At 47.7% G+C, this 14457-nt stretch overlaps 1 protein-coding gene across 2 annotated transcripts in view; it reads left to right on the top strand.

Annotated features, from left to right (window-relative positions):
* SRGAP3 (SLIT-ROBO Rho GTPase activating protein 3) overlaps nucleotides 1-13716 on the top strand; it is a gene marked incomplete at its 3' end in the record, with an annotated part of 111354 nt that extends 97638 nt beyond the window's left edge. For both annotated transcript variants that reach the window (XM_080625756.1, XM_080625755.1), the window contains exons 13-22: nucleotides 569-629; nucleotides 1031-1108; nucleotides 2205-2339; nucleotides 5545-5650; nucleotides 5939-6166; nucleotides 7292-7371; nucleotides 9425-9605; nucleotides 10152-10301; nucleotides 10669-10996; nucleotides 13300-13716. In XM_080625756.1, the coding sequence (XP_080481882.1) occupies nucleotides 569-629; nucleotides 1031-1108; nucleotides 2205-2339; nucleotides 5545-5650; nucleotides 5939-6166; nucleotides 7292-7371; nucleotides 9425-9605; nucleotides 10152-10301; nucleotides 10669-10996; nucleotides 13300-13716 (1764 nt within the window). The remainder of the gene's footprint in view (nucleotides 1-568; nucleotides 630-1030; nucleotides 1109-2204; nucleotides 2340-5544; nucleotides 5651-5938; nucleotides 6167-7291; nucleotides 7372-9424; nucleotides 9606-10151; nucleotides 10302-10668; nucleotides 10997-13299) is intronic.
* Between the last annotated feature and the right edge of the window lie 741 nt (nucleotides 13717-14457).

The raw sequence follows: 14457 nt of genomic DNA, 5'->3' as shown, positions 1-14457 counted from the left end.
CCACTTAGGCAGTCAGACGCGGCTCACGTTTCTCCTTGAGCTCCTTCCACAAGGGGCCTGGAGAGAAGCAGCTTTGAAACACAAGCCAAAACTCACCACAGGTTCAAATACCAGCAATTCATTTCATGCCCTGTGGTGTTTTGGTGTTTGGGTTTCTTTAGCATCTGCTGACAATGGCTTTTTAGGTGAAAATATTGTTATAAACTCTGTTATTGGAAGCCTGTTTCATCAAATATAGCACAAATTTTATTTCGGCTCCACATTACACCTTTGAAATTCAGTAGCTATGATCCCGTTGCATCGGTCCCCGGTCTCCACCAAATAGTGAGCAGCAGCCTTTCACACACTTTGATGAAAGCGTTTTTTTGTGCATAGCTGACTACGCGTAATATACTCAGCACTTTTTGATGGCTTAATGTGCGTAACACCTCCTTTTCTTACCTGTCCTCTTACTAAACTCCATGACACTGATTTTCGCATCTCTGGTTTTGCGATCCTTAATGCATTTCCCATGTTTTGTTGTCAATAAACCAGTAACTTTTAACTTTTCTCCTTTCCTCTCACGAAGGATTCAGGACAGGCTATTCCACTTGTAGTAGAAAGCTGCATTCGTTACATCAATTTGTACGGTAAGTTGATTCAGTAATTCCAACAAACCTTCTGCAAAGGAAATTGTTTGTAGTTAGCAGTGAAATACAGTAGAGATGCCTGCAGCCCTTGATACATGGGCTCATGTAATAATTACAGTGCCGTTGCCCATGATGTAGCATTGATGGCTGGCAAATATTTAGGTGTTGTTAGCCCTTACTCAGGTTAAGTGATTCTCTCAGGCCCCAAGCCAACGGGAGCCCTTTCAACACTTTGATCTGGGGGGGTCTTGATTGGAGAATACAAGCAGAAATGAATTGCAACAGGCCTTCTTGCTCTGAGCTTTTCCAGGTGCATGGACTCATGGCTTCTGCTGTTCTGTACCAGAAAGTACCACGTACACAGTTACAGAAATCTCCTCTAAACCATTGTTCTTTTCCAGGCCTTCAGCAGCAGGGCATTTTCAGAGTCCCTGGCTCCCAGGTGGAAGTCAATGACATCAAGAATTCATTTGAGAGAGGTGTGTTACTGGGGTGTGCAGCTACAGCTGGGATGCTCTGCTGGGAGCAGATAAGATTGTTGGGAGTTTCAGTATGTGGTGGATGCATTAGACATTGTGTAAAGCCTGTGCTGAAGGCTTTTCTGCTGAGACACAAGGAGCTTTTATCCCCTTCTAGGTATCTCAGTGTTGTATCTCCAGCAGTAGTGAAGAATCTCTTAGGGAAAGAGTATGAGAAGTAGGGGTAGGTGCAGAGATCTTTTCCACTGTCATTAATGAGGAGCATGACAGCCATAAAATAGTTTGTTGGGATCAATTTTCCTCCTTCCTGCAGTGGTTTGTCAAGGGAGGAGCAGCATTGCTGTGTGTACCTGGGAACAGTGTTGGTTATGGAGTTACAGTGATTCTGTTGAGAAAATCACATCGAAGGTGCAAGGCAAGATAGGGCAAAGCAGTCCTGCTGTCAGAAAGCGAAGGTGGAGCTGTGGAAGGGACAGCCTAGATGGGAGTAATGGTCTCCATGGCATTAATCTTTGAGAGCATTGGAAGGTTCAGGGTGAAGGTGGCCAGGAATAAGTCAGCGGTGGGATTCTCAAAGGCTGGATGATTTGCACATCCCATTTAAGAGGAATCAGTATCCAAATCCTTTAGGCATTGAAAGCCTTTTATAGATTTAAGTCAGTACAATGCTATACAGAACCGTTCAGTCTGTTCTAGAGGCATAATTGCATCTTCCAGTTAAGCCTGTCTTAGGCTTTCACTCACCATCATTTAGATCTGCTCAGCTCTCTGTGCTATTGCTTTAAATGCAGAAATGCACTGGACTGGAAACTTTGAAGGAAAACTGATTAATAACATTCTCAACTTCAGGAAAGGTTCAAAATATCCACAATAAGCATGTTTTTAGTAGGTAGGGCTATAGCATGTCTCAGCAGGATGCTGTGTAACAGAGTACCTTATTAAGCTCTTCTCTTGCTGGGAAAATGCAGAGCATTACCACACAGAGGAGGGTTTTCTGGTCTGTGGGAAAGTCAGAGTTTCCTCTAAGCTAGCTAAAAACCACATATCAAGTCCCACTCGATAATAATGCTGGAAATGAAAACTGTTCTCTGGGCAGGTGAAGATCCCCTTGCTGATGATCAGAATGAACGGGACATTAATTCAGTGGCTGGAGTCTTGAAGCTGTATTTCCGAGGACTGGAAAACCCCCTCTTTCCTAAGGAAAGGTTTCAAGATTTGATATCTACTATAAGTAAGTATATGTGACAGCTCCTGGGAGAATAAGTACAAGTAAATGGGGGTCATTAATTGCTTGAACAGGGTCAGCTGTGGTCCTGCCTGCACAGATCTGTGGGTAACAATGGTTCCTGTGCCTGCCCATCACGTGTCACACAGTCGTGGCTCCTGGGACCCAAAGGAGTTTTGCTGCTTTAGCTCAGTGTCTTCTACTAAACATAGTGAAGATGAGTAACTCCTGGCTACTCACAACCCTTCTCCAGCCCTTGGATCTAAAGAGTTGGTTTCAACCTCACTCCGTCAGCTGTTCTCCAAGTGTTTGCTATGTGCATTCCTCATACCAAAGGGAGCCAGAAAGCGCTCTCAGATGTGAGGGTTTTTAGTCACAAAGGTCTGGGATTCCTGTCAGGGACAGCCTGATTACTTCTTGTCCTGTCCTGAATTCTCCTCCCAGGTCCACTTGTTCTGCTGCAACTGAAGAAACAGATATCCCAGCTGGGGTTTATTTCTCTCAGTACCTTGTAGTGATGACATATATTTATTGGCAAGTCATGGAAATTACTCCCTGGGGCAAAAGAAGAAAGCAGAATGAATCTGATGTTTTGGAGATGATGGAGGAGAGTGTTGCACGCTTTGGCTACAGGATGACTTTATTTTACAGGCATCAGGGTTGTTTGGGGGTTCAAGTGTCTCAGTACATGGGTAGCTTCAGGGGGAATGACTGGCAAGCGTGTACTGATGTCCTGCATTTGGCTTTCACTGCTCATGGCTCCTTCCCCCCTTAATGTGCATTACTGCTAGAGATTTAGTGATGTCAAGATAGATGATATCTAGAGGGGAATGATGCAGGGATGGGCTTGTTCCAGAAGGAGAAGAATGTGCTTTTATTTGTCAAGAACAGCTTTTTTTTTGTACATTAGCTTTAGGAAATTCACTGTTGCCTTTCAATTTTATGTGTAAAACAGGCAGCACACCTGTAACATGGCAAAAGGAGCTGTTCCTGCATCACTTTCATGCCCCAGACAGGGATTTTTAGCCTGGCTTAGTGCTTGCCCCAGCTGCCCTCCCCAAGGGGCTTGCAGCAGCAAAGCAGGGAGCCTGAGAAGGCACAGCCTGCAAAGATCCCCTTCAGTGCCAGGAAATGCGCTTGGTGATGTGATCTGTGCCTGCAGATAGGTTTGTGCTTTGGAACCATCCCGAATTAATGCCAATTTGCACAGTTTATTAAGCTTTTGGGGTTTTTTTGTTGCAAACATCATCTGTTGATTTTCAGAACAGTATCCTCTTTTCTCTGTTTTTTTCTCATCTTAACAAGAATTTTCCTTTTTCTCATCTTTCTTTTCTTGCTGCTGTTGCTACCTTGCAATTAAGGCTGGAGTTTAAATGAATTAAAGTGCCTTGTTCCCATTAAAAATCTGACCTTAACCGCATCTGACTTTCTGCCACATAAATACAGGCTGTGTAATTGGTGTCATAGTCCAAACAGATTGAGGAAACCTTCCTTCTTTGAGAGCCACTGCTCAGTAAAATGCCACCCTCGCCGTAAGAGGTTCTGCCTCATTTTGTCATTATGGTGGAAAGGTTAAATGCAGCCGTGTGGTTTGGGCTCCCCAACACAGTGCATCACAGAGCCACTTTGATTCCCTGGGCTCCTGCTAAGGTTATTCTGAGTGAGCTTTTTGCAGCTGCATAAGTCTGAGGGCCTCTTGAGTGTCCCCGGAAGCTGCCACGCTGCATCATTCCCAGCTGATGTGATGGGGAAGCCAGGCTTGCTGGTGGCAGAGGAAAGGCTCGTTTTCCTTTTGCTTATGGGGGACTGAGAGTTTGTATGAATGCGTTTCTCAAATGCACATGAGAAATAGATGGATAGAAAAGGCACTTTGTTTGCAAAGGTTCATTCAGAGGTGTGCCAGTGTGGTACAGTGATTGATGATTACTCTAGTTCTCTGAATTCCAGGCAATTGAAACATTTTGCGAAGTGACAAAGGCAAGTGCTTTGAGACAATGTGTTCCTCTGGGTTTCAGAACAGATATCTATTGCTGCAGCTTTTTATCCAGTTTCTATTTATTTGATTGTTTTTTTAACAAATGTCCTTTTAAGTAAGAGCAAGCTGAAGAAGTACAGAACCCAGCAAGCAATAACAGGGGATAAATGCATTCCTCAAAAGGAAGAATTGCCAAAATGAAATGCTATAAAGATTCCCATCTTTATACTGAAGCCAGATTTTGCTCAGAATTTTGAACAAATGGCAGCCCAGCTACATGCTGTTGTGGATTTTATTATGGTTAGCAAATGTCAAAGTTGGAGCCAGCACAGTAAAGTAAGCATCTCTTCCACGCGTCTGAGGCTGACTGCTCTCAGAAAGCGTTGGTACTATTTTTCTGCCTTCTGTACAATAAAATCTGAAGGATTGATTAACTACATAATACACTAAGCAGCTTAAAAAAACCCTTGGGGGCTGAAATGTGCTGCCAGCTGCTGCAGGATGGTGCTGAGCCCCCTCAGTGGGTTGGTGCTGGAGCAATGCAGGTGAAGGAGGCTCCTGAGCAGGGGCTTCAGCATCCTCCTGATGTGGAGCTTCAGGATGATGAGGGTGCAGCACTGGGGTCCCAGGCGAGAGAGCTGGCACTGGGGGCAAGATGGCTCTAAGTCTCCTTCCTTCCTGCAGGAAGAAGCTGCTTTCTGATAGCAGCTATGGGCTTTGTGCATTGCTGTGGGCAGAAGTGAATCTTGAAGTGCTGACTCAGAATCAGTTCCGATTAAATTCCTAGTGGGAATTTAATCAATGGGAGACTGGAGCAGAAAGGCTCAGAAGGACTTGATGCCTAACCCATGAGAGTACCATGAATAAAAACCTCATTTAAAGATCTGCAGTAGAAATGCAGTGCTCCATTTTCCAGGGCCGTGGTGACTCAAGCTTTTGAGGAACAGAGTAGTTGTTGAGGAATGAACTAAATAATTCATAAACATTTTAAAAGTGAAACTGTGGAGATGTCTTTATTTGCTGTTGAACTGAATCTGAACGTGTGTGTGAATCCACCCACGGAAGAGTGCTGTGCCTGATTCTGTGCTTGCACCTTAGTGCCAAACCAGTGGATTGAATCTGGAAACAGGCTGTTTTCCTTGCATGGTGGGCTACTAGATCTGTAACTAGTCTCTCTGGTGCTGTATTGCCTGGTCCTGAGAAGGTTTAAAGATGTGTTTTCTCCATGTGTTCCAGAAATCGAGAACCCCACTGAGAGAGTGCACCAGATCCAGCAAATCATCATCACTCTGCCTCGGGCTGTCATCGTTGTCATGAGATATCTTTTTGCTTTCCTTAATCAGTGAGTTTGGGTTTTGTTTTCCTCTTTCACTGGGTTTCTCCTTGCCCTCCCTTTTTTTTTGAGGGCTCCGCTGTCTTTGTTGCTCAAGTCCTTCCTGGTATTGCCATGGAGAGTTGTATTTTGCTTCTACATGGGCCTTGCCTAGCCACAGCTGTGTGTCTGGGAAAGGTGAAGAGCTCAGTGATGATCACTTTCTTGGTGGTGGGGGTTTAGTGATGGTGGTGGTGGGAGGTTATTCTAAGGGAACAGGAAGTCAGCACCGTGCCTCCCTAATGCTTGTGCTTGCAGCTTGTCGCAGTACAGCGATGAGAACATGATGGATCCCTACAACCTGGCCATCTGCTTTGGGCCCACTCTGATGCACATTCCAGATGGGCAGGATCCGGTGTCCTGCCAGGCCCATGTCAATGAGGTCATCAAAACCATCATCATCAACCACGAGGGCATCTTCCCCAGTCATAGAGAACTGGAAGGACCTGTCTATGAGAAGTGCATGACTGGAGGGGAGGAGTACTGGTAAGGAGTGGGGACAGGACTTCATTATTTGGAGAACTTCAAGCCAGATCCCCTGTTAGGGTTATCTTCTGGCACTGTACATCAAGAGTGAGCCTGTGACAAAATGCAGAGCTTTGGCTTGATTCCTGACTGACAGAGTTGACCCCAGCTCACATGAGTGTAGGAGAAGGGATCTTGGGAGCAGATCCCTAAGAGGACGGGGTGTGAGGAGAGCTTTGGGGAAATTTAGACTTAGTCTTCAGGGCAGCCCTGCACAGTGCTGGGGTGAATTTGCCCCTCTGCAGAAGGGGCATGCCATTTTGCATTTATTCCTGTTAACGTTATGAATTAGGGGTGCAAGTGACATATATTTGATATGCTTGTGCAGTTTTACACTGGTTAAGAATCTTACTCCATACCAGGCTGTCTGCACGGTTCTTAGTTATAACTCCCTTCATTAAAACTAAAGAGGATTTTGCATACCAGTTAGTCTCTACTTAGATGTATCAGTTTTACTTTTGATGTTAGCTTTGCTAGTTAAAACAGAGTAGGCAGTTTCAATGAGTATTTCTCTTTTCTCATGCTGACTCAGGAGGAACTCCCTAAACAAACTCTCACATTAGAAGTGGTTAATGTGGTATTAAGTTATCAATGATGATTTTAACATTGATATTACACAGTTGTCTGGAGGATGCTGGAATTCTAAACTGACACCCAGATCTGAGTTTTAACAAACCTGTATTTATAACAGACTTGAACTGATTTGAGTACAAGTTTTACACATTTCTGAGACCATCCCTACTGATGCAAGTGGAGAATAAAATGCTAAAACCCACTGTGAATGGGTGAATGGAACATTTTAACTTGGTATCACTTTGTGTTTGTTTTGCCAAATATGAGTAAGATGCTTGAGCAACAGAACATGGTGTTCTGGGCCTGAAGATTGTGGTGCGAGTGTCTGCTGTTCTCAAAGCAATTTCAGAGATCTACTGTGATTTACAATGACCATCAGTCCTATGAAAACTAAAGCCATAACTCTCTCAAGTATCGCTGTGGCCAGAATTTCCCTCAACAGCTTGCTTTCATTAAGTGCCTTAGGAACAGAATCTCCTTCTTTCTTTGAAAGCAGGGTGTATTTCATTTCAGTGACAGCCCGCACAGCGAGCCAGGCACTATCGATGAGGTTGACCATGACAACGGCACGGAGCCACACACCAGTGATGATGGTGAGTACAAATGTGAGCAGCAGAAAATTGTGTCTGTGTTAGGAGAGCTGTGCCTGCAGGAGGGCAGTGTGCGCTTCGGTCCTGATCACAATAGAGGCTGGAAGAGTGCCTGGCACTTTGGTGGGAGACAGCGGTTTTGTGTGCTTAGAGTAATGAATATGAATATTAAAAGAAGTTGCATATAGGTTTTCACCATAGGATGCACATGGACCTTTGCAGCGGTCTGCTTCTATGGTGGAATACAGGGATTAGTTTTCTGGAGCTGTTCAATGAGATTCCATTAATCTGCTGTTTCCTGCCCTGACAAACCACTGACACTTTCAGGGTGGTGGAGGGCTTGCTGGATGCAGGGAGGAGGGGAAAGACACAGCTGGGCTCGACAGCTCAGGACCTGCTTTCAGCTACAGACAGGAGACAACAGGACTAGATGATGAAGGCGAGCAAGCTGCCACTTAGTCAATTTTATGCTTGCATGGTCGCATTAAGAGCTGTGATTGGAGTTTCTGGGTGATTAACTGTGGTGCAAGTGTAGAGAAGAGGAGCAGCTTTATTTTGTTTTATTCCTTCTTCTCTCTCTTGCCCCACACACCCTCCCTAATGGGAAACTCAACATTTCATCAGGGCTGTGAGAGCCCTCCTGGCTGCTTCCCCTGCACGTTTCCTTCAGGGCATTCACCATTGATCCCAAACACCCTGCCACTCCTATTGATGTGGATGTGTATTTTAAGCTGGTGAAAATCAGTCTGCTGAAGTGACCTCTCCTGTCTCACATGAGGTGGGGAATGATGCAGCATCTTCCATGTCCTCCTCTATTGTCTCCTCCTCTGTGTGGGTTTTGTTGCCTAATAGACCAACAGATCACATCCTGATTGCTGCTGATGCTGAGCCTGTGGTTAGTGATAACGCAGACAGTGCTGAGCAAGTTTCCATACTTTAATGCGAACATGACAGATCTTGAGGAACTGGTGGATTTGCCCTGTTTCAGCTTTTTCATCGCCTGTCTGCCTGTCTCCAGGTGGGGTTTAAAATCTGGAGTCTCAAATAATCAAGGTACATTAACTGCTTGCTTGCCGGCTCCAATAAAGGTAGCTAGAGGTAGCTGGGTGGTAGCAGCCTGCTTTTTCACCCTTGTCTTGGAGCAAGGTGAGAGAGAGTGCAGGACAGGGACTTCTGCCACTGCAGAGAGAAACACTGCCACTACCTTCTGATTGCTGCAGCGCTTTCCCTGGGATTCAGTGCTCCCAGCTGGAAACAGACTTGCAGAAGAGCTGGGCTCCTCCACAGGCTCCCAAATACCAACAGGCTCCTCTCTGGATACACCAGCAGCTCCCACTGTGATGCCCATGGCCAGGGGCTCAGAGGTTCCTGGTGTGCTCACGACCTCCCAAATTGAAGTCATCCTGCAGCCCACTTGAATTTCAGGCCCTGAACTCCCAGTTTGTGAATCCCTGGTGTTTGGTAGAGTTTCTATTAGAAGAAGTGGAGAAGTGGTGAGATAGAGTGCTGGAAGGTCTGCAGATGTATTGGAGTGATGCAGAGCAGCTGCTTCACCAGAGCCGGTATCGTCGTTTCTATGGGCATCCCCAAAGGGGGATTCGTTACTCATCAATAATTCAGGCCAAACTGTCTCCAGGATTAGGAAAAGAAGAGAAGGTAGGTGGGGCTTTGATCACAGTATCTGACAGAGCTTGACAGGATCCCAGTCTGGAGGATAATGGGGTTCTGTAACTAAAGAAATCACTTTTTAGGTAGAAAATGGGAATGTGGGTGGTGATGCCATGTGCACACAGGGAAATTTCAACTACTCCCCATCTGGTTTGTAGCTTTTTGTAATTGCTGGTAGTTTGTGAGTCTGTGAGAAGTCCCAGGAAGGCTGGAAGAACAAAAAGACTTGATCAATCTAAAAATAAGATGGTTTGTACTCATTGAAAGATGCTCTTGGGAAGCTAGGGCAGCAGCATTACTGCCATTCTGGTGAGATGTCTCTAGATTTATTGTGCTCTGGGGACTTTTGAATTAAGCTCTTCTCTATCTGTGCTTCTTTCCTTGGCAGAAGTGGAGCAGATTGAAGCCATAGCAAAGTTTGACTACATCGGACGATCTCCACGAGAGCTGTCCTTTAAGAAAGGGGCCTCGCTCCTCCTGTACCATCGGGCATCAGAAGACTGGTGGGAAGGGAGACACAATGGTGTGGATGGCCTCATACCCCACCAGTACATTGTGGTACAAGACATGTGAGTTGTGTTGATCCAGGATGTTAAAATCACATGTCTTCACAAGGTTCCCTTTAGCCACCTGAAATAGGTGGTCAGATTTCCCAAGGTTTAATGACTTTGGTGGAAGTGTGGATCTGTGAGAAATCTGTTTCCTCAAGCTGATAAAGCCAAGCACTAAATAGTGTACTTCAGTGTGCCTGAACCACATATATCATTGACCCCAAGCTTAATACTGGCCTTGCTGCCTGTGTACATTGATCTGGCACTGTTCAGTGTTCAGCTGGCCTGTAGGCACATCCTAGGGTCCTTCACAGATGCCGCTGCTATTACAAGTACTGTACCTGGATAGATTAAAGTGGCAACAACAGTGCAGGGGGATATGGGGACATGATGTTTGCTCTTTCCAAGCTCTGGGTGCTGTCTGAAGCGGTGGCCTTGATCCAGGCCTTTGTTAACAATCTCTAGAGCTGCTGGAGTGGTGATACTCAGGTTCATGTTGTGGCTGGGCCCTAGCCTGTCTCCTGGAGCAGAGCCGTGTTACTGATGGAGATCTCCTTTTCCTAGGGATGATGCATTCTCTGACAGCCTGAGCCAGAAGGCAGACAGCGAGGCAAGCAGTGGACCGCTGCTGGATGATAAAGCCTCCTCCAAGAACGACATCCAGTCTCCGACGGATCATATTGTGGACTACGGCTTTGGGGGAGTCATGGGCAGGTAGGGAAACTCTCATTTTCCTATGAACACAGATGTGGTTGCTGTTGTGTGGGGAGAGTCAGTGTGTGGTGTAGGGCAAGACAGAAGGGAAGGCTCCAGTAAGCCCTGCAGAATAATACAAGCATGGAGGGGGTTTTCATGTGCATTGCTAATGTAGTTCTTAACAGGTAAAGAAGGTACAATGCTGTCCCTTTCTTGGCACTGGCTAAAATATCTGTCTTCCCTCTTGCCTCAGTTTTCTAAAGCTGAAGGGCTTGAGTTCGGTTTGATCTGAGCTCTCAGAGCTGAGCGATTGTCTTACAGCATGCAACCAAATGCTTTTGATCTGACGGACGGTGACCTTAGTCTTGTGATGGATTCTTTGCAGAGTGAGATTGAGGTCTGACGGTGCAGCTATCCCTCGCCGTCGAAGTGGGGGGGACACCCACAGCCCGCCCCGAGGGATGGGTCCTGGCATAGACACTCCTCCTCGAGCAGCGGCCTGCCCTAGCAGCCCCCACAAAATACCTCTAAACAGGGGCAGGATTGACAGTCCTGAAAAGCGCAGAATGGCGACATTCGGCAGTGCAGGCAGCATCAATTTCCCAGACAGGAAGGCCTTGTCTGATGGCCACCCGCTGAGATCGACCTGTGGATCGACTAGACACAGTAGTCTCGGAGATCAGAAATCTCTAGAAGCAGAAGCGCTTGCTGAGGTAAGAGGGTTGTGAAGTGGCTCTCGGTGCCCAGGGATCGAGAGGTTGAAGTATAAGTCGCTGGGGTAGTGCCGCAGAGCCCCTTCAACACACTCCAGAATTACAGTGCTGTTGAGGCTGCAGTGGTTTAAAGATAAAGATGAGCAGCCGCCAGCTTGCCTGCTTTTCCAACTGTGTCGGTTGGTCTAATAAAAGATGCTGCCTCCTTCCACAAACCTTGTTTGTTCAATGCAATAGGCAGAAACATTCGATCCACCACTGAAATGTGCTGGCAGCTCTTACCTCCCGCAGGGAAGGAAGCGCGTTATCTTCATCTGGCGCTCCATAAGGAGCTTTAAGAGGAGAAAACTGGATTTGCCAAATCAGAATTTGACTGATGATCAGTGTTTGGAGAACAGGCATCAGGTTTGGTATGGGCTGTTGTAGCTAGGACCTCAGAATTGTTAGACTGATCCCACTATGATGCCTCCAGCCATGCAACATCATCAGTGGCACATTAAGCCATCAGTTCTACAATGCTCATTAAATACATGTTACCTTCAGCATAGCCTGCAGGCCAAACCTGTTAACATCTCAGAGAATGGTCCTTTCAGGGAGCAGGTTTCAGAACTCCCAGCCTCTCAGGGACCACCTAGTTCAGGCACAGTCCCCACCAATGTGTGTGGCAGGGCCCTGGGTGCTGGCAGTGCTGTGGATGGCTGTTCAGTGTCCCCAGTTTCAGCAGTTTCCAGCAGTTTGCTTCATGCCATCCTCAGGCAGGAGCAGCAGCAGCTGTGGGATGGTCACTGATGCAGCAGTTTGTGTGCCGTGGGGTTAGGCAGGCTGTTGTGTGTAGAACCAGCTGCTTTCAGTGGGATAAGTAATGATGGTTGCAGAGATGAAGCACTCTGACTGTCCTGTTTGCTTTTCCACCAGCCACGCTCCTTGTTTTCTTGCTCTGCAGCATGCTATCCAGCTTTTCTGACCATCAAGAGCTTGCGTTTGGTGTGATCCATTTACAAGTTATGGTCGTAGTGCAGTATGTGCCCTGAGGGATGGCTCAGCTGGGGACCAGGTCCACCTTGGGATGGGATAGCAGCACCCATGAAGTCCCCAGCAGCCCCAGATGGGCACTGCAGCAATGCAGGGCTGTGGAGCCTCCAGAGGGATGAGTGAATGCTGAGGATGGAGCACAAGAGGCACAATTTTCTTGGCTTTTGGGGGGTTGTTTTTAAGCCTTGTGAAAGGTTCTCACTCATCTGATATAAATGAATACTTACCTTGGGTCTGCAGGACTGCTGGACTTGGTAGTCCTGTGGCTTAGCTCTGGGAGGATATTTTCACTCATTACCTGACCAGCCTAAAAGAATTAATTGGAGCCAACTTGATCATTATTTCCTTTCTGCTGATCCTCTGAACGCTCTCTGAGGCTCACCAAGCATTTTGTATGCATTATAAAATTAAGGACTTATCTATCCTAGGACAATGCAAAGAGTTAACTACGCCTACTTTTTAAACACTTGATTCAGTTGCCTTAAATCACTTTCAGATGGTCTCTTTCTGAGTCAGTAGCCTTAGCTGAGTTAAGGCAGATTTAAGTGAAGCCAAACTAGAGCCTCTCTCTTTCTGAATGAGACCATCAATACTGCAGTTGTAGCCAGTTTAGCTGATTTACTTTAAAGGGACACTTCTAGCTGAACCAGGTTCACCTTCTGAAGGGTCCCTGTGGACAGACCCATGGAGGCCATGCCCTAGAGACACAATGAGGGGCTGGGGCTGGTCTCACCCTGCTGCCTCCCTGCGTGCAGGGAGAATTCTTACTCTTCTATTTAGAGCAAGCTGCCATCATGCTGCTTACTCCACATACGTCCCTGTGTGTTCCTGCCACACATATGCCATTACCCTGTAGGCACAGGGGCAGCAGAGGTCTTGTACATCTGATGGAGGCTGCAGGGCCTTCTTTTTTTTGGGGAAAAACCAGCCTCAGTGCTGTGGGGGAGTGTGCAGATGCCCTGACTTGTTGGGAGATGTGGAGAGGCTGGTGTTCACCCCACCACTTGTGGTGGTTGGGGTTTGCTGCCTTTGAGCTGGCAATAAAACTCCTCCTGACCTGAGGGATATGGGACGCCTTTGTGCAGCCGGAGATGGGGCTTTACATCTTGTCTCAAGACTCCTGCTTTGCCTGGAGGCTCTGTCTTAGGTCAGAGACACCCATACAGACACACATGCCATTATGGGGGGGGCCTTTCCACAGAGTAGGATGCAGGAGAGCTGGGTGGTGCTGTGGCTTGGTGCTGACATCCCTTTGTCGATGGCGTTTGCAGGACATCGAGAAGACCATGAGCACAGCACTGAATGAGCTGCGGGAGCTGGAGAGGCAGAACACAGCCAAGCAGGCTCCTGACGTGGTCCTGGACACACTGGAGCCCATGAAGAACCCCCCGATGGGCGCCGCCAACTCAGAGCCTGCCAGCCCCCTGCACACCATCCTGATCCGGGACCCCGATGCCGCCATGCGGCGCAGCAGCAGCTCCACCACGGAGATGATGACCACCTTCAAGCCAGCGCTGTCAGCCCGGCTGGCCGGGGCTCAGCTGCGGCCCCCGCCGATGCGGCCGGTGCGGCCAGTGGTGCAGCACCGCTCCAGCAGCAGCAGCAGCTCAGGGGTGGGCAGCCCCGCCGTCACCCCCACCGAGAAGCTGTTCCCCAGCAGCTCGGCGGATAAATCAGGCACCATGTAGGCTGGGGCCGGGAATGCCAGCGCCTGGATGGTGTGGGAGCAGGGCCGGCAGCTCGGCAAAGCCTCCCTCTGCCAAGCGGGAAGTCAGATCCATGCTCAAGAGGAACCTCTCCTGAACGGGAGCAAGTGCGTAGCCTAGGCCTGGTGGTTGATTGTACATACGTGTGTGTGTGTGTATGTACATATGTGTGCACACACACCTCCCCATCCATACAGAAACACTTCCCAAGCTTGCAGCCCGACGGCAGGAGGAGGCGGTGGGTGTATGTGTTGGCACTGGAGAATACACCCTCTGTAGAAGTATATATTAAAAACAAAGTGTACAGAATTCAGTGACTTCTTAAAAAAAGTAGATTTACCTCAGAAACTGGCTCTGAAATGTGCTCTCTAGAGATGCTGGGTTGATTTGAGTTTTCCCCAGGCTATTTGTGTGCGTGTGTGTGCGTGGAGGTACGTAGCAGCTGTGCGTCGAGCAATACAAGGACAATCCTGGAGTTTACTTTCTGCACCTCTTAGCATTTACAAAAAGGGGAGGGTGGGGGGGAAATACAGTGGATGTTGTTCACTGGTGGCCTATGGAGAAGAGCTGGAAGTTCACAATTGACAGTGTGTGTTAGGCCGGCTGGAGTGTCTGCTCAAGCGGGATCCTGAGACACGTTTGCGTGCGCCGTGATGCCCCGGCCAGGAGCAGGGACACAAAGCGAGGTGTGCTCCATTGCTTCACCCAGGGAGGAGGATGCTG

This window comes from Psittacula echo (genome assembly GCF_963264785.1).
Source record: "Psittacula echo genome assembly, chromosome: 9".
NCBI lineage: Eukaryota > Metazoa > Chordata > Aves > Psittaciformes > Psittacidae > Psittacula > Psittacula echo.
This window is presented reverse-complemented; position numbering and strand designations above follow the sequence as displayed.